The following is a 25,657-nucleotide window of genomic DNA, read 5'->3' on the forward strand; positions in this document are numbered from 1 at the left end:
ATTAGATGAAGAGGGAGAATAGGATATCATACGGTAGGTGAGCAGCATGTGAAGAATGATGAAGGAAGGGTTGTGGTGAACAGTGGGGATATTAAAGATGCCTGGAGACAGCACTACAGCCGGTTGTCGAGTGATGAGTTTGACTGGGACAGGGAAGGTTTGGAGCCAGCAGATCCAGTATTTGGCCCTAGGCCTTTGATTGACGCTACAGCTGTAAGTGGGGCAATAGGTAGGATGCAGATGGGGAAGACAACAGCTGTGTCTGGGTTGACTGCTGAAATATCAAAGTCTCAGGAGATATAGGAGTGAGGCTAGTCACTGACCTGGTAAATACGATTAAATGTGAGCATGTTGTCCCTGATGATTAGTTGAAGAGTGTAATTGTAAATGTGTACAGAGGGAAGGGTGATGCCAGGGAAAGAGGAAATTATAGAGGCAGAATGCTTTTACTCCAGATAAGGAAGGTAATGGAGAGAGTTCTAAAAGGTATGATTAGAGAAAGAGTGCATATTGATGAGGTGCAGTTTGGGCTTATGCCAGGCAAAGGGACCACTGATGCCATATTCATTGTTCGACAGCTTCAGGAAAAATATGTAAGAAAGAAAAAGGAACTGTACTTTGTTTCTGTTGATTTGGAGAAGTCCTTTGACAGAGTCCGTAGAGAGATGGTGAAGTGGGCAATGAGAAAGCTTGGGACTGAGGAGTGGCTGGTTAGGGTTGTTATGGCCATGTATGTTGATGCTCACACCCAGGTAAGAGTGAATGGAGATTTGAGTGATGAATTTTCCGTGAATGTTGGTGTGTGTCAGGGGTCAGTCTTGAGCCCCTTGTTGTTTATTTATATGGTACTTGGAGCCCTCTCACATGACTTCAGAAATGGATTCCCAATGGTGTTGTATGCTGATGATTTGGTGTTGGTTGCAGAGAATGAAAGGGAGATGGAGGAAAGATTTAGGAAGTGGATAGATGCTGTGGGGCACAAGAGCTGAAGAGTAAATGCAGATAAAACAAAAGTGATGGTATCTAGGGCTGGGGGCAGTACTGTCAAAGAAGAGGGAGAGTGGCCATGTGCAATTTGTCATAAGGGCATGAGAAGAACTTCATCTTGTGCAGTGTCTGTGATAAGTGGGTGCATAAGAGATATGGTAGTATTAGAGATAGACTGCGAGATAATGCTGATTTCGTGTGCGTGGTGTGTCGTGAAGTGCTTGTGGATATTGCCAGTCGTGAAAGGATTGAATTTTGCTGGTGAGTCTCTTGAGTGTGTGGTAGAGTTTTGTTATTTGGAAGACATGTTATGTGCTGGAGGTGTGGCAGGAGCTAGCTCGATGGCTAGAGTGAGGAGTGGTTGGAAGAATTTCAGGGAGCTGTTGTCTTTCCTGACATTGAGAGGGCTCTCCCTCTGTGCTAAGGAATCTTTGTATGTGGCATGTGTTAGGAATGTGATGCTGTATGGTAGCAAAACCTGGGCAGTAAAGGAAGAGGAAATTTGCAGGCTCAAACTTACAGAAATGGCATTGATTAGGTGGATGTGCTGTGCATCCTTGTATATGACGCCTGGAAGGGCTAGGTTTATGATGGAAGAATTGAGAGGTAGGATGGGACTGGAGTGTATTGGTGTTGTGATGAAGAGAGGTAGATTGAGATGGTTTGGGCATGTGGAGAGGATGGGGGATGATAACTGGGTGCAGAAAGTGAGAAGTGTTAGTGTTGGGGATAGGGTAGTGGGAAGTAGACCAAAAAAGACCTTGGAAGAGGTCATTGAGTGTGACCTTAAGGTTAGGGGACTAAATAGAGAAGCTGCCAGAGATTGAACAGCATGGAGAGTCGTCATTAGGTGACCAAGGCTGACGCATGCAATCATGTTGGAGCCTTCAAAAATGAAAACAAACACAAGAGGGTGTGTAGATCGGACATTTATTCTTAAGTCTTTAGTGGAAAAGTTTCTAGAGAAGGGCAAGAAGTAATATCTGGCCTTCATGGATTTGGAGAAAGCATGTGACAGTGTGGATAGACAAGGAATGTGGAAAGTATTAAGAATATATGATGTAAATGCATCACAGGAAAATAGAAATAGACAAAAATGAGTAGAAATGCAATGAGGAAGCAGCATCAGGAGGACACCACAAAAAACTGTACGAAAAGAAAGGTGATAAAGATGTAAGGAAATTCAGTTTCCCAAATACAGGAATTGATTTGTGGAATTCACTACCAAATGAAAAAGCTTGTGCCAAAACTATATATAAATTTAAAGACACGTATGATAAGAATGGTTCAAAACATGGGACAGTACACGTTTGATTCATTCCCATAAAGATACAAATAGGTTAGAACAATTAGGTGAACACACACACACACACACACACAAGAAAAAAAAAAATTGTTCTTTGGCATACGTTGACTTTGAATTGTTGTATGCTAAGATGGTAATTAGTGCAGCTTCCTTTGTTCCTCCTCCAGCAACACCATTGTCAACAAACAATAGCAACAGTCCCAGTGGCAGTGGTGTGAATTGCAGATGGTGTGATAGCCATTGTTTCATCTCTTAGTTAGCATTTTATTTTGTGTATTTCCCCTTTCTTTATTCATGATATTTATATTACTTTGAGATTTGTATAGTTTGTATCAGCAGCACACAAGATATTTAGGTGTAATGTGCAGAATAAATATCCAAGGGAGAGGTGTTACCAACTCACCAAAGCCACATAGAATATAACTGTGCTTCATAGTTGTTTTGCCTCCCCTTTTTTTTTTATCATTCTGTCATCTCCCAGAAGGCTGACAGTACATATTTTTTGTGTGTACATGTGTGTAGATCTGCCCTATATATGTATTTAGGCCATGAACTGATTGATAATTGGTTTTGGCACAACTGACTTGAAGTCAAGCCCTGCATCTGTGCCTCCCTTGTTCAGTGTTATGCTGTTCATTGGGAGAGAGAACCACGTCTGGTCCCTGTTCTGGTCTCTCCATTCCGTAGTATCTGGTGGATTGGCAGCCAGGGGCAGGAATCATGTCCATGCAATAAGTTCCCTGTTATGAGTGTGATTTTTTTTTTTTTGCAAGAATGAGTATTAGAGGGCATTGAGTTCCTGTTCTTGTCTTGTTCTTCCTATCCCTGTCCATCTATCCCCTCCTCCTCCCCCTTCCCCATCCTATCCCCTCCCCTCCTCCTTCCCCATCCTCTCTCCTCCCCTCCTCTCCCCACCCCATCTCTTCTTCCCCCCTTCCCACTCTCCATTTCCTGTCCTTTCACCACTCCTTCCTTTTTATCCATCCCTCTCCTCCTCACTCTCCTTCCTTCCCCTGGACTTGTCCTTTCTCATTCCCTCCTCTCCCCTCTCCTCTTCCCCTTTCTCATTTTTCTGTCCTTCTCCCACTCCTCTTGCCTTCCTATCATTCCCCCCTCCATTACTCTCCCTTACCTCCCCCTCTATCCCTCCCCCCTTCCTTCCACTTTCCCCAACCCTTCCTCTACATTGTGATGAAAGTGTCAAGGTTCTCTAGAGTCATGCTGTGGACTGTAGTGCAAGGGGCTATTTATATCATGGCATGAATACCTGCTGTGTAACCTTCCTTATTTGTGTCTTAGCATAAATACCTGCTATGTATGTCTGCAGCTCTTATTTACATGAATGTATAAATACTTGCTATCAGAGTACACCAGTCTTATTTATGTAATAGCATAAATACCTGTTGTCTGTATTTATGTTGTAGTGGTGGCGACCATCATCCACTCACTTGATGTAGTGCTGCCTACTTCTTCCTTAGCCTTTATTATTCTTTTTCTGTGCCTGCCCTCCTCTCTTCCCATTTCTCACATCTTTCCTGTCACTACTTATTGCTTTTCTTTCCGTTACAGGTGGCTTTACATTGAGTGACAAGCCAAATGGTTTCCTGTAAGCCAAGAAACCATTTACAACACTGGGTGGTAACCATATAACCAAACTATACGTGCTCCCTACATGTCAAGTGGGTTGGTGGAGGGTTAATGCCCCTTCCTGTAAAACAAATAACTCAGAGTCAAATGGCCACCCCGTACGGGATTATGGCGTCTGGCAATAGATAGATAGATAGATAAATACCTGCTATATGTGAATGCCATTCACATATGGTGACATAATACTGGTTGTTTATGTACTGCACATGGCATAAATACCTGCTATATATCCTTGTCAATTAGTATTATTTTGGTCATGTCATATAAACCTTCTGTGTACACTCAATAAAAAGCTACCTTTTCCTGGGTGGTTCAGTGATTTCACATTAAGTGCTGTTGCTTTTCATGTTTTTTCTTTAGGTGAGCATTTCTGTGAACTGCATATGGTACTCTACATCTTGCATAAAGTTCTTTCTCCTTGTCATACTAATAAAATTACTCCTCTTATACAACTATTAGTAGTTATTGAGGAATATTTTCGTACATTTCATCCACTATTTCAAAATATAAAAATGAAGGTTGTAAAGATGGTTTTTTGTTCAAGTATACTTAATTATTATTTATGTCATGGCACAAATACCAGCTGTCATTGTGCACTGTTCTTAGTTACATCATGGAAGAAGTAGGACAGTACCTGCTTTCTGTGTACAGTATGCCATTCATATGGAGAATGAGAGACTGACCAGAAGAGTATATGTGAGTGAGGTGGAGGGGGAGACCAAGGATGTGATGAAGAGATGGAGTGGAGAGAGACATGAGAGGGGATATGAGTTAGAGGGAGAGCAGCCAAATGACAGAGGACAGGGTGACATGGAGGCAGCTTTTCTGTGGCCGGCCTTACAGGATTGAGGTGTCTGTTAATAGATAAATAGAAAGAGAGAGCTTGTCATTGTATCAGAGAGTATTTACCTACCTTATTTCTCTTTTCACTGTTCTTATTAAACTGCCTGCTCTTTTCTTTCTTAGGTAACTCAAGATCTTCCTTCCACTGCTGTTCACTGGTTGACTCTCACTCTTCCCCTCTACCCTCTTCCATGTCAACTGTTTTCTGTGGACAGTTTGCTCCTCCTCTCCTTTACCTTCTTAGCAGGTAAATTCAGCCTTTGTTACAAGAAGGTCAAATTCAACCTTTGTTACAAGCAGGTACTGTACGTCATAAATAGTTGTCTGGGTACCATATTTTAAGTGGCATTGGAGGCTTCATAGCACATCTTTTCTAGCGACCTATTTTGCAGATTGCATCTTAGCATTCTCAGGAGTTATTTACATTGCCATAATATCAGCATTTTGTATTGGTAACACACGGATATTGAGTTGTAGAATAAAATGCTTCATAACACCTCTTACATAGTAGTTTATTTGCAGATTACACCATAACATTGTCTTGTTTTATTTATAGCATCTTGTATTGACATAGTTAACGTCAGTAACATACAAAAGGATATTAAGGTGTAATGTGCAGAATAAGTTGCTGTGGAAAAAGTGTCTTGAAATATCTAAAACCACATAGAATGCACAAATGTAGAACTTTATTTAGGTGGTATAGATTTACGTTGCATATTACACCTTAGCATCTCATATACTGTATATGTTATTTGTGTTTGTATTATTTTTGTATTGTATTTAATTGAATTTTCATATTTTGCATCAGTAACCTACTGCAGGATATTGAGATATACAGAATGAGTTGCTTAGGAAGAGATGTTAAGAGATTTTCCAACCCATGTAGATTAGGACCCTTTTAAGGCTGTTTTGTTGTTTCCATTTTACGATAAATTACCTCTTATTTTTATTTAAAGTTATAACCCACTGAGAGATAAGGCAAAGGTATGTTTCTTATACATTTATCTATATCTATGCTCTCCTTCCTGCAGTGTCTTGTAATTTCTTATATTTCTCCATTTTCTTGCTTACCAGTATATGTCCTTTCACCTTTCACCTCTCTTCATCGTCTCCCTGAAATCCAAGACATCAATCAACATTCTCTCTCTCTCTCTCTCCTGAATCTGTGAATCTGTTTCCAGCAACTCTACTTTTTTTTTTTTTTTTTTTTTTTTTTTTTTTAGGAGAAACTTTGAATCATTCTAAATATAAGTACCATAGCCTTCATCAGTCTTTGTATTGATATGGATCTTTTTGAAGTTATATAATCCTCTGTTGGTAGTAGGAAGTACAGTAACTTTAAATAGGCATCATCAGAGTGAATTTTTATCAAGTCTGTCTGTATTGCCAGATGCCTTAAGCCTGGAAGGGCTAGCCACAAGTAAATCCATGAGAGGTTTTCCCCACCTAATAAAATAGTGAGGTAGTTATTGGAATAAAATAAAAATGTACACATCATCATCATCATGACATTTTAGTTCAGGATGAAAGTGTTTGGAGTGGATGATTAGATAATTATGGTGTCATGTGGTGAGATGACTGGGTAACAAAGTGGTGGTTGAGGTCATGCAGTGATAACCTCCCTTCCTCAGCTCTAGATCATCATTCCTGTTTTATTCTTGCTGCTACCAGGCAAGTTTATTTTTTTAGGATAGGCTTTTTGAACAAGGATTTGACACAGCATTGTCCTTTCACCATTAGGAAACTCTGCCAAAGTGAATAAACTTATCCAGTAACAGAGTTGAGCTTGAGGCCTAGGAGATCACATCTCTTCAGTCTGAGATGCAGTTTTTTGTTTTTGCTGCAGCTGGACAAATTTCTTTTGGCCTAGGAGAGACTTTTCAAACCATGATGTTAAAATCCTTCATTAACCCTACAATACTAGGGGGCTTTCCTAAGGTAAATAATATAATCTTATACCAGCAGGAACGAAGTATAAATACATGTTGAGTCATAGCATTACTGGGTACTGTGAAAACTGTGTTAGGTGGAGGTGTGTTAAGCAAGGAATCTGGGGAACCCTGACCTATCCCAGCTCATTCCAACTTATTAAGGTGACAGAAATGCATATACCCTCTTTACCTTAATTTGGCCCATGTTTTGTCCTTTTTTCAGCTTATTTCATCTAGTCTGTGGCAGAGTAAGACAACACTAATGCTCTGCATCCTTTTCCTAGCACTCCTTCATGATTTGTCCAGGTTATGCTCTTGTTATAACTCAGCATGGAAGATGGAGAGATGGCAATTTAAGGCCTGGTAAGAGTAAAAGAAGTACAGTACATCCCCACAGTACGCGAATTCCGAGTACGCGATCCCCCTTGTAGGCGAGGATCTATTTTTTTTATAATTTTAGTGTATTTTTTATTAGTATGAGAATTGAACTCCTTGTAAGCAAGACAGGCAGCGAAGAGTGGCCCAAATCCAGGGTTACCCCGAGTACACGACATTGTCCCCCCAAGAAGGAATAACGGTTGCCTACGCTTCGCTCACCCTGTGCAGCGAGCGGACGAGGCCGATGCAGAGCAGGAGATAGCAGCAGAAAGGGCAGCAACACCAGTGATGGAGAGTGAAGATTTGACCATGATGGAGATCAGTAGGATACTGTGTGTCCTTGATAGATTCAAGGAAGAATTCAAGGACATCGAATACTCTCAGTTGCGAGTGGAGGAGGTGATGTCTTCACTGGACAGAACCTTCTGCTGCTACACCGGCAAGCACAACCAGGAAGTAAACAGATGGAAGCTAACACTCATCATCCGTTTCCTTCGGTCTGAACAAAGTGAGGAATCACTCCCTTCAGCATCAGAAGAGCTATATCCTGAGGAGGATCAAGAGACTGATTCGATGTCTGAAGTGTCAGAAATAGACTTGAAGGGTTTTTGAACGAAGTGAGTGCATTAGGTAGCGAAAGTGTCGAAAGTGCTGGTAACGAAAGTGGTGAGGAAGGTGGTGTGGTGGATGATGCAGGAGATGCGCGCTAGTTGCCTCATCCTGCCTCGGATCCTCTTCTTACCTCCATCATGCCTGTTGTCCCCTTGGGTAAAGGTGAGCAGCCATATTCTTGTTGGACTAGTTAAGCCATATCCTTGTTGATTTACCTAGGAAAGCCATAATCTTGTTGGTTTACTTTATCTTAGGTAATATGTCCTAGATAGTTTCCCTGTATAGTACAATACTTAGCTCTGAAAGGCGTCTCAAGGGTTGCCCCTGAAGGGGGTTGCCGGCCATTTGTAATTTTTCCCATAAGTTCATGTATTCACAGTACGCGGCGTCCTCTGCTGCCCATATTGGCGCGTACTAGGGGGATGTACTGTATAGTAATAACAGTACATTGATGTACCAGCTGGGCATAGTTGGTAACACATCAGGTTATTTGTCTGACTAGCACCTGACTGCATGGCAATTGTGTTTTAACATTTAGCTGTGTAGGATTGATGGATCCTCTGCCATGCACCATTTCCTCAACACAGTCACATATCCTTTCCACCACTATACAAGTAAATTATGCCATTATCTTAACTAGTATCAGGATCCTACCTCACCCCAGTCTTTATGTGAGAATGAGGGTGATGGTGATGAGTATAGTTCCAGACAGCGACCTCTTTAGTGGTTTAAATATCAGGCAGTCCTTATTGTAAGTACGGTAAGTATTCTAAAATTTCACAAATTTTTCTGTACAGTTGGTGCTGTGAATTGGGAAAAATGGTAGATTAACTTTACATGTAGCAGTGGGTCTTCAATAAGTAATCTTCATCATCATCCAGTTCTACGTTGCTCCATGAAGAGCGTAGGAGGCCGGGGCTAGGCAAGTTGACCCTGACATTTAAGATGAGAGTGACCAGCCTCACTCATCCCTGAGTGGCATTACGTGAGCAGTAACTCCAACAATCCCTTGGATATAAACCTCCACCAGCTCAATCCGATTGGAGCACTGCAATTACCCACCAAACCACCAGGCACCATAATTTGGTTATATGGTTACCACCCAGTGTAGTAAATGGTTTCCTGGTGTACAGGAAACCATTTGTCTTGTCACTCAGTGTAGAGTCATCCACAGGGAGAAGGAACAGGAAAGAATGAAGGAGAGACAGACAAAAGAGAGAGTGTAAAGGCACCCATACATTGGACTTATAGCAGAAAAGAACATTAAAGGTGATATATATTCAGGACTTCCTGTATACACAATATTAGCTATTTCCTCATGTGTATGCAATTCAGTAAGCATTAAGTAATACTGGCTGTCTCACCCCATGTGTTATCTCAGACGTCACCAGCTGATAGGGTAACCTTGGCTTAGTTTCACCTCCACATGACCATGTACTTGACATCATCATCAGTTCACCATTTATTACCTGATAGTCAGGAACAAGGTTCACTTGGTATTTCACCTTCTCTTCATGTTACTTTTCTTTGCTGCCTGATTTCCTGAGCTGAGAGACACTTGCTATTGGTACATTTCTGTGCTCCACTATTTCACTTTATCACCTATAATTTACTCATCACTTTCCCCCTCATAAGCTGGAAGGGTTCATTATTAGTGATGCAGTGGAAGCAAGATAGAAAAGACATACACAGTAGTTGTATAGATGAATTTTACTTTTTTCCCCTCCTCAGAAAATGCCAGGAGAAAGTAAATTAAGGAGGGAGAGCTGTAGGGCATCAACCAGCAGTGCAAGTGAAGACAAGAGTGATGCTAATGGAGAGATGGCGACAACCAATGGCCATTCTGGGCTGCCAGTCAGGCCACACAAGGCCACTGGGGAGATGAATGGAGCTACTTCACACCACCACACCACACAGGATACCACCCCACGTAAGTATGGAAATAAAATTATGGTGGGTTCCATGTTGGAATTAAATGGTGCCATCTCTTTTAAGAATGAAATTAAGCATAGAATCCTGTTGTTTCCTTGTGGAGAATACAGGATGCCACCCCTGGTAATTATGAAAATAAACTTACATTAATTTCTTCCTTTGTTTTCATTCTCGTCATTTTCGTTTTGTAAAGACTCCAACATGCTTGCATGCGTTGGCCTTGGTCACCTAATGGCAACTCTTCATGCTGCTCGATCTGTGGCAGCTTTCCTATTCAGTCCTTTATCCCTGAGGTAACACTCAGTGACCTCGTCCCAGGTCTTTTTCAATATGCTTCTGGCAACCCTACCCCTAACATTAACATTTCTCACTTTCTACTCCCAGTTATCATCCCCCCCATCCTCTCCACATGCCCAAAACATCTCAGTCTACCTCTCCTCATCACAACACCAATACACTCCAGTCCCATCCGACCTCTCTGCTCTTCTGTCGTAAAACTAACCTTTCCCAGGCCTTGCACACGGGCACACTGCACATCCACCTAAACATTGTCATTTCTGTACGTTTGAGCCTTCGAATGTCCTCTTCCATTACTACCCAGGTCTCACAGCCATACAGCATTACACTTCTAACACATGCTGCATGCAAAGATCCCTTAGCATGGAGGGAGAGCCCTTTCAGTTTCAGGAGAGGCATCATCTCCCTGAACTTCTTCCAACCACTCCTCACTGTAGCCACAGAGCTATCTCCAGCCCCACCTCCGCCATATAACGTCTCCCAAATTCTCACACGCACCCTAGATGTTGATAGGTAGGTAGGTATCAAGGTAGGTAGGTGCCACCAGTGCCAATAGTGTAGAGATTCATTGCCACACTGTCAGGTATCGTTGAGTATCGTAAATTACTGCTGCAGCCAGTCATAGGTAATAGCTGTAGCCTAAGAGTTGAGATTGTATTAGATCTACACAACCTCTTCCCTTCCTAAAGCCTCCCTGTTCTACTCCAACTAATTTCTCTGTTCTTTCTCTAACTCTGTCAATAAGTATCCTACCATACATTTTTCCTATTATACTAAGAAGACAAATGCCCCTATGATTACCACACACTTTATTTTCCCCTTTTCCTTTGTACAAAGGAATAATTATACCTGACCTAATCCTCCGGGACTCTACCTTCCTCCCAGGCCAATCTGCACATCTTCCACATCCATTCTACTACTATCTCTCCCCCATGCTTCAGCATTTCACCACACACTCCATCAATTCCTGGGGCTTTCCCTGATTTAACTTTCTTCATTGCTTCCACAACTTCTATCCTACTGATTTCTTCCTGTCTTCTCACCTCCCTCCTTCTCCCAGCCATTCCCCAGCCACTTATACTCGCATTACTTCCATCCTCTATGTTCAACAGTTCCTTAAAGTGTTCTCTCCATCTGCTCACTTTTTCTCGCTTCTCTGCTAGTGATCTACCATTTTTGTCTTTCACTCCCCTGCTAACTTCACTTCCACCCTGTCTTACTCTTTTCACCTCTTTCCTGAACATTTTCTTACAGTCCCTCCACTTTACACTCAAATTCCTTCCAAATTCCTCATCCACTCTCTTCTTACTGTCTCTTACTAATCTTTTCACCTCTTTCTTTCTACATATAACTCTCTCTTCCGCCTCTCAACTTCTTCCACGCCCCTATTTCTCATCCATTCATTGTATGCTTTCTTCTTTTGTGCCACAGCCTGTCTCACCTCTTCAGTCCACCATGCTGTTCCTTGCACCCCCCTCCGTCTTCTCTTCCTTCCACACACCACATCACATGCTGCACATATTTCTTCTGTAAATATCCTACACACACCTTCCACGTCTCCTATCTGCTCCAATTCATATTTGCCCAATCGTTCCTCCACTTCTCTCTTATACTCTGCCCTTTTCTCATCCTCTTGTAACCTTTCCACTCTCCTTGCAACTACTCCTTCCTCTCGTCTTTCCCTTCTTCTGTTCCTCCATCTTACTTGAATCCTAATTCTGGCCACCACCAAGGTAGTGGTCAGAAAGTCCACTCCCCCAACCTCTGTAAGCTGAATAGTCTGAAATCACAATTAATCTGGCGAAAACAAAACACAAGTACTGTTAGATTGATTTATTCACAATGAAAGACACAACTATCTTCCCAGTTCAGTCTGAAGAAAATTTACACCAGGCAAAATACAATGAAAACCCTGTTTCTACTAGTGCATGTTTCAAATGGTTCAATTTTTTCACGCTGTATTCGTCAGACTTTGGGAAGATACTTGTGTCTTTCATTGTACACTTGAAGCAGCAGAAAGACCCTACCAATTCAATTCATTATCCTCCAGCTTGTTTCTGTAATTTTCTGACAACTTTCAGTTTGGCAAATTACTTTTTCTTGTTGAAAAATTTCCTCCCAGTTATTGTTGTCACTTTCCCCTACGATCATTTCCAGCGCACTGGAAGAAACTCAGTGTGCTCAAAGGTGGATTTCGTTTCCCAGTTTCCCAACTGGAGGTTAGGTTAGGTTAAAATTATTAGGTACAGGTAAGCTTGGTTAGACCAGGTTTAGTTAAACACTTAGGGAAGAACAGTCCTTTCCGCCATTATGTTAACGAAAAAACCAAGAGTTGTCACACCAGAACAGCTTAAAATGACGGGAAAACTGATTTAATGAGAAACATTTACTGTATTTACCAACCCAGAAGTAATCTGAAAAATATAACAGACTATCATGATGAACTGATTTGGTAAGGTGCTTTTAGTGCTTAAAGTAAAATGTATGTTTATCCCCCTCATTGGCTGTGGGTTCAGATATTTGCATGCTCCCGTGGTCGGCCTTGGGGCTATTTTTTTTTTAAAGTTCTAAAATCAATTTCATTTTCATACATATGTGAAAAGACTCGTCTGGCACACCTGGCTTTTTTTTTTCCCCTAAACCCATCCTGTGATTTGCTGTGATTCATGTAAGAATTAATAAAATTGGGATGCGTGTTACATCAGCATGTATACATCGGCCGAAAACATCTAGGACGAAGTGAACTGTGAACACCAGACTGCTTGAGGTGGTACAGTATGGTCGTGTAAACACACCAGTGACCCTCATTTCCTTCCCATAATTGCTCGCAGTTTTTTATAGCTCACCCTAACTCAACATCACTGACGCCAATACAGTAAGGCATTGTTCAGGGCCAGCAGCTATGAAAGCGATAATGGAATACATTATTATTTGTATCAGTCCTCTCTCTCTCACGCATACACATAAGAACAAACAAAAGAATGAGCAGTAAATGTACACTAACTCTAAGGAGCAGAAATAACTGTGCTCAGTCGGTCTGAAATATATTGGGAAGAGTGATACCGAATGAAGAATGGGAAACTGAATGCTAACCTACGAGAACATGTGGGACAAAAGAGTAATTTTTTTCTGATTATCCAACATTTTTGTTCCATATCATCTCTTAAAATTGTAAAACCCATAATCTTTCGTGTAAGCATACAGCCTAAAGACCTTACCAATTCAGTTCATATTCCTCTAGTTTGTCTTCTATACTTTTCTGACTATTTTGAGGGTGGTAAATTATGTTCTCTTGCTGAAAGAAACTTACCCAATATTAGGGTGCATGTAACATAAGCATGTTAAACATCGGCGAATACATCTGGAGTGAAGAGAACGCCTGTCAGATGGGATGGTAGAGTAGAGTCATGTACACACACCAGTGACCTTCGTTCCCATCCCGTAATTGTTCGCAGTTTTTTATAATGCCCTAACTCATCATCATTGACACCGAAACAGTGAAGTGTTGTTCAGGGCCGGCAGCTATGAAGGGGTTAATGGAATACTGTATGAAAAATTAAAAATGGGCGCAGTGCATAGTGCTGCACTTGCTTGCCGAGAGAAAATGAACTAACCCCTCTCTGGTAAACAAATTTCCGCGCGCTTCTCAGTTGAGTCCATGTCCCTCCTCTCCTCACAGCCTCGCTGTATGTGAGGATATTTTTGCAGCCCTTCACCTTTTCATATTGTTTCGCCATGCCTCCCAAGCGCCCTGCATGATCTCCAGCTTGGGAGAGCCTGCTGCAAAGAAGCAGCAGCACAGTACTCTAATTCTGGAAAGGAAATTGGAAATTATAAGACCCCATGAGGAGGGGCATGGAGTCTTGGAGATTGGGTGTGCTTTAGGCCTTGCAGTTTCCACCATTGGGACTGTGATGAAGAAAAAGGAGATGTACAAGAATATGGCCACCTCCTTTTCTACAATTGTATACAGGTATTGCTTACTTCTTAACCCTCTCGCGCACAGAAAGTTTCAGTAAGTTTTCCGGCGCACGACTTTATCTGCGAAGCCGCCAGGCCCAGCTGCCCGCGCGCGGCAAATAACATGTATTCTCTCCTTATTTTCACCACCCAAACATCAATATACTGCCATGAAACCTATGTCTCCTTATTCATCGATGTTTGTTCTAGCTGATAAGCACCACAAAAAAACAGGAAAACACGAATAAAACAACACTAGGCGGCCGTGAATAAACATTTTTCTACATCACATTCGCTTCCCAACATCACCATTCGAACGTTTTCCATCATATAGGAAAATGTTATTAGAAGTTTTGATAGAGAATTTAATCAGCTTTCTTAAGAGACAAATCCGGTGTTGATACGATTTGTAGTTTTCGAGAAAATAGCCAAAAACTGAAAGCCATTTTTGAAAAAAATCAAGGAGCTCAAAAACTGATTTTTTCTCGCACGTTATGTTTTTATTGCATAATATTATGCAGAATTTCACCAGCTTTCTAATGACCTAATACTGGTTTTGATATGCCTCATAGTTCTCGAGTAAATTGCCAAAAACGACTGGGAACTCACGTCCGTACGTCACTTTCGTGATGTGCGCGCAATATTCCTGCCTACGTAACAACGAATTCTTATCATAGATATTACATTGTTATGTCTTGTACATACATAGAATTTACTGCTCTTTATCATGGTTCTTATAGGAAATCGATACATCCAATAGTTTTCGAGCAATTGGCCGACAAAGTGAGATTACTCCTCCGAGCACTTCATAGCCTACACACCGACGCCACCATATCCATCTGTCCTACCCTGCCAAATTGCGATTAAATTGTGGCACCCTTTGTAAATATGAAAAAAAACTTACAGACAATTTTTTAATGGGAGAGATTGAGCACCTGGTATCCCTACCCACATGTGGAAGTTATGTAAATGTCCAGCTGTGGTGCACTTTGATATAGTAACCGATATTCCCCATATGTCAGGGATGTTTTCCAGCATACAGTAATCACAACTTCTCCCAGACAGCTGATACTGTAAATAAGGGGAACTACCAAATCACCTTTATAGATAATGTTAGAATCTTATTAAACAATACATCTTTGGTGTACTGCAGAGACGACAGCAAAAAATTGTATAAAGAAAAAGAAAAGGTAACTGATAATGAGCACCTGCTGTCATCATCATCCTGACCCCTTTTTGCCATCAGAGGATGGGGTGAGGTACAGTCCAGCAAACCTGGAAGGAGAAGTCATGATAGAAGGAGAATTGTCAGCAGCAAGTCCCATGAAATTGACTACACATTCGCTCACTATTAAATTTTCAGAATCCTGGCTGTATCTCACATGCCAAACTGTGTACATTCATTTGCTTTTTTTCATGTGCTTTAATTCCCTTTCCCCTCGCAGCTATGCCATGGTTTGGGATGGACATCGGTGGAACACTGACGAAGCTTGTTTATTTTGAGCCGACGGACCTAAGTGAGGCAGAGGAGGAGAGTGAGGTGGAGACCATAAAGAATATCAGACGGTACCTCAAGAGTAACTCAGCCTACGGGGAGACTGGACACAGGGATGCACATTTACAAGTAGGGGATGGTTGGAGAGTATTTATTTTGCTGTTTATGAAAGAGTTAGTTGGATGAATTGTGTTGGGAGAAACACATGAGAAGCATTTGGCACCCACCCACCCTTGTTTTTTTTTTTTTTTTAACTTGACAGTATGCAGATTGACTCTTCAGATAAGTAATGTGAACTGCATCAACAAAGCAAGCTACCCCCAAAATGTTGTAGGTGGTCACTGATTAGTCCTTTGAGGTGGAATCAGGATTCTAGTGGCTTCAGTGGTGTGTGAATGAATGTGTGGCCCATTGCACTGGGTATACTGTTGATAGTTCTTCCTCTGTCATGTCTTTTTCACTTTTGTTACTTTCTGGACCCTAACGCACCCTGTCCTTAAATGGGAAAAAGAGGTTGGGGATGATGATGATGATGATGATGAAGGTGGTGATTATGATGGTAATGTTGGTGATGATGATGATGATGAAGGTGGTGATTATGATGGTAATGTTGGTGATGATGATGATGATATACAGCACTGTTTGATCCCTGCTTCAGATGGATAACGTAAGTGTTGGGCACAGGACGGGGACGCTACACTTCATCCGGTTCCCAACCTCAGAGATGCCGCAGTTTCTGGAACTGTGTAAGAGTAAGGGTATGGCCAGCCTAGCGTCCACCATCTGTGCAACAGGAGGTGGTGCTTATAAATTTGAGGAGGAATTTCAGCGTGTGAGTATCGTTGTTGTGGCCTCAGGCTCATCTGAAACGTGAATCTGGTGGACTGTAGGCTTATGTTGCCCTTCTTCAGTCCACCAACCTTCTTTTGGGGGATAAGGAAGTAGTTAAGGGATGTTGGTATAATCAGAAGATGGAAAGACTGATTACATTGGTGCCTTCACATGAAGGTGTCTCCATCATCATGAGTATCTATACTGTGTTAGGTGCTGGAGAGTGATGCCTTAATGTGTTGGCACCACCATACCTGAGCAGTGGTTATACAAACATCCCCCAGCATCCACCTAGTCACACGAAAAGAGTACGATGGACTGTAGAGCGTCTTCAGCCTGCAGTTCACCAGATTCATAGCCAGGTAAAGCTAGGATAACAGTAGCAACAGCAACCAAAATTTTGTACCAGTATCTTGTGAAAGACTGAAGTCAGTCAGAAGGATATAATAACTCTGTTTAGGTTCATTCCAATAACACTGTTTACATCCTGACCATAACAATTTGTGAAAGTTTCATGTCCCAACAGGAGATGAACCTAACCCTGCACAAATTTGATGAGCTGGACTCTCTGATCCGCGGCATTGAATACATAGAGGACAACAACATGGACCGAGAGTGCTACTATTTCCTCAACCCTCGCAACCCGACCCTCTGCACCAAGGTTACATATGACTTCAGCAACCCATATCCCTTTCTTGTGAGTCCCAGTGTTTTGTACTTATTTATTGTTGTTAATTTTGTTAGCCAAGTTTTGTGTAAAGATTATGACATTTTGTCCTCTTCTGGATGTACACATGATAAAAAAAAGAAGAGTACTGTATGTTATATTGCCATAACATACTTAAACATTGGGTGAATATGAAAATGTTCTCCGGTCACATCACATTTATGTTAATGCCTTTCATTAGTGTCAACACCTCATATAGCATGAAATTCTTATAGAATGTGAATTAAACACTCACTTAGAAGTATTGTCCTTTGGAAGAAAACACTAAGAACATCAGTGCTCATTGTGAAACCATCTATCACCTGTGTTAAGATAATTTTTTGAGTGTACATTGTAAATGAGGACTGCAAGTATTGTGATTTCTGTTGAAAAGGTGCTTATTATTTAGGTTGTAAATGTTGGGTCTGGAGTAAGCATCCTGGCCGTTGATGGTCCAGACAACTATCGACGTGTCTCTGGGACAAGCCTAGGAGGCGGCACATTCCTGGGTCTCTCCTGCCTTCTCACCGGCTGCAAGACCTTCGAGGAGGCCATTGAACTGGCGGCGCGTGGCAACAATGAAAAAGTAGATAAGCTAGTGAGGGACATCTATGGAGGAGATTATGAGAGGTTTGGGCTTGGTGGAGACATTGTGGCCAGCAGGTGAGGTGAATACATGGGCTTGGGAGTCTTGCAATGTTTTTGAGGGATGATTTAACCCATGTTGTGTGAGCCACAATTCAGGCTGTACTGTGATACCTACACTTCAATTCCCTTGCCACAACTGAGAAAAATAGGCATAGTCATCTTGGGGAGGCGGTGGCTCAGTCGGTAGAGAGGTGGCCTGCAGTCTTACCAGACCCAGGTTCAAATCCCTGCTGGGGCAGGGAACAGTTTAAGGATTTGAATTTCATAAAGTCAGACTTCACTGATCTACCAGAAGACCTGCCGACATGTTGTAAAAATACCCCTGCTAATACCAGTACACCAGTCCAGCATGAGACGGCCCTAACATGTATTCAATATGGACGGTGGGTGTTAGCGCCAAAGTGGTGACATGTAGAGGTGTTTGGTATGCAGGAGGATTACTGGACCTTCAGAGCAGGCTGTGAAGCCTATGCCCAGAGTTGGACTCACACACACACACACACACACACACACACACACACACACACACACACACACACACACACACACACACACACACACACACACACACACACACACACACACACACACACACACACACACACACACACACACACACACACACACACACACACACACACACACACACACACACACACACACACACACACACACACACACACACACACACACACACACACACACACACACACACACACACACACACACACACACACACACACACACACACACACACACACACACACACACACACACACACACACACACACACACACACACACACACACACACACACACACACACACACACACACACACACACACACACACACACACACACACACACACACACACACACACACACACACACACACACACACACACACACACACACACACACACACACACACACACACACACACACACACACACACACACACACACACACACACACACACACACACACACACACACACACACACACACACACACACACACACACACACACACACACACACACACACACAAATCCCTATCGTCATCTAATTCACCAACTAGCCATCTGCCTGTTTTACTCTTGACACCACAAATATTAGTGATAATGTCATCAGTGTCTGATGACATCACATGTACTCACTCATGCAGCCTTGCTGACACTTTTGTGCCTAAGCAGTGTACTGTAATATAATGTTTTTCCTTCACTGTCATTGGTCTTTCATGTACATCTATCACTACAGCGGTAACAAACTTTGATACAGAAAAGCTCTCTTTTTTTGGGGGGGTGGAACTAGTGGGTTAAAAGTTAGGTGCTATATAGTGCAAAACTTTACACAAATCACTGGATGCTGCTGAACAGTATACTGGATGTTAGGAAGGCTGTTTTATTTAGTTGCAAGTTTTATGAAAGTGCAAGTATGTATGAAATGTGGGAGAATTGGTCTGTGATGTCATGTCAGACTATGGTTGTCTGGGTGTATGATGTGTTTAATTTGTAATGGGTGTTCAGGAGAGTAGAGTTGTTTTGGGATTTGGTCTTCAGTGATGGGCAGTGCAGAACATATGCTGTGATAGACTAGAGTTTAACTAGTGTGATAATAGTCCTGTAATGAGCTATTGGCACTGGCCCAAGACAATAGTGCTATTTGCTGTCATGTATATATACTGTATTTTGTATATGTGCAAGCTTGAATTTGTGTTTGTACACTCATTGAAAAGTGTCATTACCTTTTCTGTCTTTACATGTTGAGATAGAGGACAAAATATTTGAAAATATTTGCTAATGTCTTAGGTATGTGTATTCCTGCTGTTTTTATGATGCAGCCTAAAGGAGGAACTCTTTATAACATATGAAATAAAATAAACATGAATACTGTACTGTATCAGCCATAAGGAACTACTTGAAAAGTAGTAACTCATAGTGCTTAACCATTGATAACATAGTGCCAAATAGTTTTTTTGACAGTGAAATTTAACTTTTTGTAGTGTAAAACTGTGCTCCAGTTTTAATCCTGTACCACTGTGATATAATTTTTTCTGTAGTGTAATATTCACATTTTTATTGTGTATCCTTGTGATAAATTTTTTTCTATCACCATGCACTCTACAGCAGGCAACAAAAGTCATATTCCCCCTCCAGCTTATCTTAGCCTCATGACTCCACAACAGTTGACACTAATGACTGTATTTTTCAACAGGGACATTAGTTGTGGATTCACCAAACTTATTCTTAATTCCTTCAGTATGGTAATGCTTTTGAGCTTGTCAGTATCAGTATCATCATTCTTCATCATCCAGACCTGCTTTCCCACCCCAAGATGGGGTGAGAGAGGGTCCAGAGAGCCAGAAAAAAAACTGATAGAATAGGATACTGACCAGACCATTCCCAGTTGAATGCATGACACTCTCCCATTCACTCACCATTCAAGCCCCTTGAATCATGGCATCACCTGATAGGTCAAAAAATGGTTTGCACTTAGCTTCACACTTGAACAGAAAAGCAACACAGTAATGAATGGGTTCATAAGGGTTGAGTTCGCTTCTGTGTATTTTTTTTTTTTTTTTTTCTTTTTTTTTTTAAATGCTTGCAGTGAGGAAAGTTGTCTGGAGTTAGCTTGAAAAGAGTGAAAAATGATGTACCAGTAACCCTACTGAAAGGGTGAAGTCCTGGAGAAAGATGCAAGAAAGGCAACAGAATGTTGTTATCAAGAGTACATAATTAATTGTTCCTTTACTTTGTTAATGTTCTGCCATTGGTTGTGTTCTTTTTCATTTCAGCTTCGGTCACATGAACAGTGCTGAGAAAAGAGCAAATGTATCACGGGAAGACCTTGCTTGTGCCACATTAATTACCATAACAAACAACATTGGCAGCATAGCAAGAATGGTTGCAGCTAATGAAAAAATTGAGAAGGTATTTTTCCTCTTGCCTTCATACTGCCTGTTTTGTCATTGTTTACATGTATTTAAATAGTGTGATATAGATGTTTGCTGTAAAGTTTTTTTTATATAGCTTAACCCATCGCGTCTAGCATGTATTCCTGCCAACCCTTCCCACAGCCGGGCATTCCTGAGAAAATTATTTATTTTAAACCTTCATATCTCAGCTAATACTTAACCAAAAATAAAAAACAAAGTGTCATAATACTCACCAGTCCTTCAACTTCAAGTTGATTGCATCAGATGGTCCATGAAGTGCATGTAGGGAGAGTAAGTGAGTGGGGATAGGGGGCAGTTTTTGTTGTTTTTTTTGCTAGTGTCCGTATGCGTGGCAGAGGTGCGGTGACACAACTAAGGCATAGACTTCCCCTCCACAATGATAACACTTCCAGAAGACCGCAGTCCACCACAAACACTGTTTACGTGAAAATTTTCCATAATGTGGCATACTTGCTGCTGGGAGCCCGGTAACCATAGCAACGACCTTGAGGCAGGCTGCCTGCTCCCTCCCCAACACCATCACTGACACACACACACACACACACACACACACACACACACACACACACACACACACACACACACACACACAATAATTAAGAAAAGCAATAATATAATTTTGGTGGGTGACTTTAATTGTAAAGAGGTGAACTGGGAGGAATGGTACTCGGGAGGCGGCGAGGATTCGTGGGGCACTATGTTATTAAATATAATAATGAATAATGTGATGACGCAGTGGGTCAAAGAAGAGACACGGGCCAAAACCGCAAATTTTTTTTTTTAAATCTGACTTTTTCCCGCTTGTAATTTGAAGTTGGCGCGCACGGCGCGGGCCAGCTGTGTTCTGGTGCATTGCTCCGCCGACGTCTGCTAGAGCGCCCCTGCATCCTCCCCACTTACCACCCGTCTCTTGTTGTGTGTGCACGCTCGTCGTCATGGCCGCCCTCGTGCTCGCTTTTGTGGTGGTGCTTTACCTGCTGCAGGCACTCCTGCTGCGCTTGTGCCTCTCCTTTGTGTGTGTGATGATGGCCCCACCGCCTGAGAAGAGGAAGAGAGTGGTGTTGACTATGGAGAAGAAGAGGGAGATATTGGATGCGGGATGGTCTACCTCACGCATCCTCTGTGAATTCAACCTGGCCTGATCTACTTTGTTTGATATCAAGAGATCCTGGGATAAACTCATGCAGTATACAGCTGACTTCTTGTCGAAAAGCAAACGCAACATGGAGAGGAAGGTGATGTATACTCCCAAGTATCCAGAAGTTGACCGCTCCACGTTGATTTGGTATCGACAGCAATGTGCTGCTGGTGTGATGGTGCGTGGTATGGAGCTGAAGGCTGCTGCTGAGAAGTTCGCAAGGCTTCACGACGCCCTAGACTTCAAGGCATCCGAAGGTTGGCTCCGTGTTCAAGTTACGACATGGCCTTACCAACCGTCCAGTCTCATGGCGAACCTTTGGACGCCAATGAGGATGGAGTAGAGGAGTTTCAGCACAAGGTGAAGGGCTTGATTGACAGGGAGGGCCTCACTCTTGGTCAAGTCTACAACGCTGATGAAACTGGTTAATTCTATCGCTCTTTGCCAACGAACACTCTAGCGGAGGAGACAGAGAAGCGTGTACCTGGCCGCAAGCTCTGCAAGCAGCTGATATCTGCTTTGTGTTGTGCCAATGCTAATGGCATGCACCGGCTTAAGCCCGTTATTGTTGGCCGTGCAAAGCAGCCTCGGTGTCTTCGTGGGGTGATGGATGTCCTTCCTCTCGTTTGGTACCATTCTTTGAAGGCATGGTTCACTGCCCAGATCTTCAAAGACTGGTTCTACCGCCATATCGTCAAGGAGGTCATCCATTACCAGACGAAGACACTGGGAATCCCACGCGACCAGGTAAAAGCCCTCCTTCTCCTTGACAATGCACCTGCCCACCCGTGCGACAAGGAGTTGGTGGCTGAGAATGGGCGCATTAGGTGCATGTTTCTGTCACCTAATACTACTGTTCTCATCCAACCAATGGACCAAGGAGTGATCGTGGCAACGAAGAGGCTGTACCGACGGAAGTTCCTGGACGAGGTGATGGTTGTTCTCGAGGACGAGGACGAGCGCAGGGAGGGACGGGACACGCAAAACCAGCAGACTTTGGAAAACCTTCACCGCTACAACATCAAGTCTGCAATCTACAACTGGGTTAGTGCATGGAAGGAAATCCCTGTCAAGACTAGAAAATGGTTGGTCTCGTCTGCTTCTCGGAACGAATGTGGAGTACGATTTCCTAGGTTTTGACATGGATGACTACCATGCACATCTACGTGAGCATGGGGATGATGTTGATGTGGACGAAGTGGGTGAGTGGTTGGATGACGACGAGGGCGATCCTGGGTATCAGACATTGTCTGATATCGAGATCACATCTTCATTTGTAGGTGTCAGTACCTAGCTTGAAGGTTCCAACGAGGACGGTGACGATGATGCGGACTCCTCTCAGCATGACACTACTCCAGCCATCCCCAAGCTGAGTGCACTCCGGGAACACCTAGAGTTCATTCTGGACTACCTGGAACACCCGGACTGCGACAGGGAGATGGGGCCCTTGGGACTTGTGGAGGAAGTGTGCGCTTTCAGGCAGCGCATCATTAATCGTCAAAATTGTCGCTCCTTGTGTCAATCAAACATTGACAGCTTTTTCAGGCCCATGACCCCCGCTGTGCCCAGCTCTGGCTCCACTCCATTGCCTCCCCAAGACAGGCCCTCATGCTCCGAGCCACAGCCCAGCACATCAGGCACGGTGGAGTCATCACCTGACGTGAGGTTGTGCCTCTCTTCAGAGTCGTCTGCAGTGGGTACACCATCACCACAACCCAGCGACGCACCCCTAGGTCACCTGCATGTGCTACTTTCAGACTCTGACAGTGATTAGACGCCAAGAACTTCTCCACTAGACCACACGGGAATTTAGTGTTGTGCAGTGAAAAAAAAACAGTGCATAGCGTTAAGGAATTTGAGTTCTGAGTGAAAAGACAAAGATTTAATTGACTGTCAATGTAATGTAAATTAAGTAGAGTGTGTTCTGTTTAGAAAATGGTTTTATGAGTGGAAAGACTAAGTGCAGAGTGCAACACTTGTTTCATTAAGGTACAATGGAGCCCAAGTAAGACAAGAGTGCGCAGTGTTAAGAGAATGGAATTCTGAGTGCAAATGACTAAGTTCAGTGCAAGACTTCATGAACAGTGTACTGCAAGTGCTTCAGGAACTCCCTCTTACTGTCAGAGTCTGAGAGGAGGCGGGTTATTCATCGAGATGGCCAGGGACTTGCTGTAAGTACCCAGAATGTTTCATATTGTACTGTATTTTCCATACTTACCTCTAACACCTCATTTCACTCTTTTATGTCCCTTATTGGTGTGAATATGTTGTGTCTTAGGTGTTATGCATGTGCAGTAGGGAGGTGTTTTTCTGAGTTAGGCTAGGTTAGGGTCCATAACTACCAGTCCAGGAGCCAGGGACTTGTTGTAAGTACCCAGAATGTTTAATATTGTAGAAACTCACCTCTAAAACCTCATTTTATGGTTCTTTTGCATTTATTTCAGTCTTTTATGTCCCTTATTGGTGTGATTTGGGTCTTAAATAGGTGCAATGCATGTTCAGAGGGAGTTGTATAGGTGTTTTTCTGAGTTAAGGTCCATAAGTACAAGTCCAGGAGGCTGGGGCCCAATATCCGGACAGGACCACTATCCGGACATGCCTTTGGCTCTATTACATCGGATATTGGAGGGATTACTGTACTGTGGCTTTGCATTTTATCCATAGCACATCTTCCTGACTAGCACTAATCGGTTATTACAGCTTAGCATTGTAGATGGATAGATGGAAATTTTAGGCAAAGTTAGAGTAAAAGTAGTACAGGATATTTACTGTACTGACTACTGTGAACCAGAATATTCATTAACAAAATTTTCAACTTACCTGCAGGTTCTGTTTGTGGGTAACTTTCTACGTGTGAACCCAATCTCGATGAAGCTGCTAGCACACGCTATGGATTTCTGGTCGGGGGGACAGCTCAAGGCGATATTCCTAGAGCATGAGGTTAGCAGAGTTGACATCCATTGGTTTTTTGTTAACTGTACCTTTAACTGAATAAAGTTTAGATAAGATGCCAGTAAATGGAGAAAAGTAGGAAAATTCACATCTGTTGGTCGATGATGATGATGAATAAATGTGATAATTTGAAGAAGCACAGAGATGATTTTCCACACAACATATTTTTCCATTTTTGTATGTCAGTGTTATATTGTCACTGTTGTTTGCCTTTTGGAACTAATATGGAGAGAGATATTAGGATGTTTATGATGATAATTATAATTAGTGGCAATTTGAAGAGAAATGGATGATGATGATGATTTTCCACCTATGTTAATTTTCATGTTTTTGTCAGGGTTACTTTGGCACTGTGGGTTGCTTGCTGGAGCTGATGCGAACCGGAGATGTGCCCACAACATCCGGCTGATGACTCCAGCAACCCTCTTAGTATTTGCTACTTTTTGGTCCAAGTATAGTAGTATTCTTTAGTGAAACAGACTGTTCTGTAAATTCAAGTACTGTGCTGCTTGTTTATATATGCACCCCTAGAGTATGATAGACGTCCCTTGTGTTTTACTCTTGCTGCTGTCAAGGAAGTTTATTCAGCTCAGAGACTTTCTAAATTAGAGGGGTTATATAGAGCTAAATATAAGAGGGGCTATATACAGCCCCTAAATTAGAGGGGTTATATCCAGTGTAGCCAAAAAGTTGGATTATATATGCAGTATATATATGGTATGCATATATATACAGTGCCCTTGCACAGTGAACGTATTCAGAGTAAACGATTCGCCTAGTGAACAAGCAGGGGGTAATCAGGTCTACAAAACCATAGTGAACGAGTTGAACCCCGGGTGAACGAAATTGGGGAAAAGAGTAGGCCATAACTGCCATCTACCATGTTGAACATCCCCCCTCCCTTAGTAGACGCTGCACAAGAGGCCAGGTCTGAGCAACCTGTTGAGCAGAATCCAGTTGAGGAACAAGATTTGCCTGTTTTGGAGATCTGTAAAATTCTAGCAGCAGAGGATGTTGAGAGAAGAGGTCAAGACAAA

General features: G+C 42.5%; 1 protein-coding gene across 1 annotated transcript; it reads left to right on the plus strand.

The window, feature by feature from the left end:
- Positions 1-9,471: 9,471 nt before the first annotated feature.
- On the plus strand, positions 9,472-25,073 carry fbl (pantothenate kinase 3 fbl). The gene is made up of 8 exons (XM_080271249.1): positions 9,472-9,634; positions 15,339-15,517; positions 16,047-16,220; positions 16,746-16,916; positions 17,335-17,588; positions 20,369-20,504; positions 24,495-24,608; positions 24,958-25,073. The coding sequence occupies exons 1-8, from the start codon at positions 9,526-9,528 to the stop codon at positions 25,027-25,029; spliced, it is 1,209 nt and encodes a 402-aa protein (XP_080127375.1). The 5' UTR covers positions 9,472-9,525; the 3' UTR covers positions 25,030-25,073.
- Positions 25,074-25,657: the final 584 nt, after the last annotated feature.

The sequence above is a fragment of the Coenobita brevimanus genome, chromosome 45 (genome assembly GCF_032717465.1).
Source record: "Coenobita brevimanus isolate Jiangsu-jjx chromosome 45, ASM3271746v2, whole genome shotgun sequence".
NCBI classification, from domain to species: Eukaryota; Metazoa; Arthropoda; class Malacostraca; order Decapoda; family Coenobitidae; genus Coenobita; species Coenobita brevimanus.

Bases quoted from the DNA above. Each gene is read 5' to 3' on its own strand.
- fbl (XM_080271249.1), top strand. From the start codon at position 9,526: ATGGCGACAACCAATGGCCATTCTGGGCTGCCAGTCAGGCCACACAAG. The intron at 9,635-15,338 runs GTAAGTATGGAA...TTCCCCTCGCAG, and splicing joins CACACAGGATACCACCCCAC to CTATGCCATGGTTTGGGATG. The intron at 15,518-16,046 runs GTAGGGGATGGT...TCCCTGCTTCAG, and splicing joins ACAGGGATGCACATTTACAA to ATGGATAACGTAAGTGTTGG.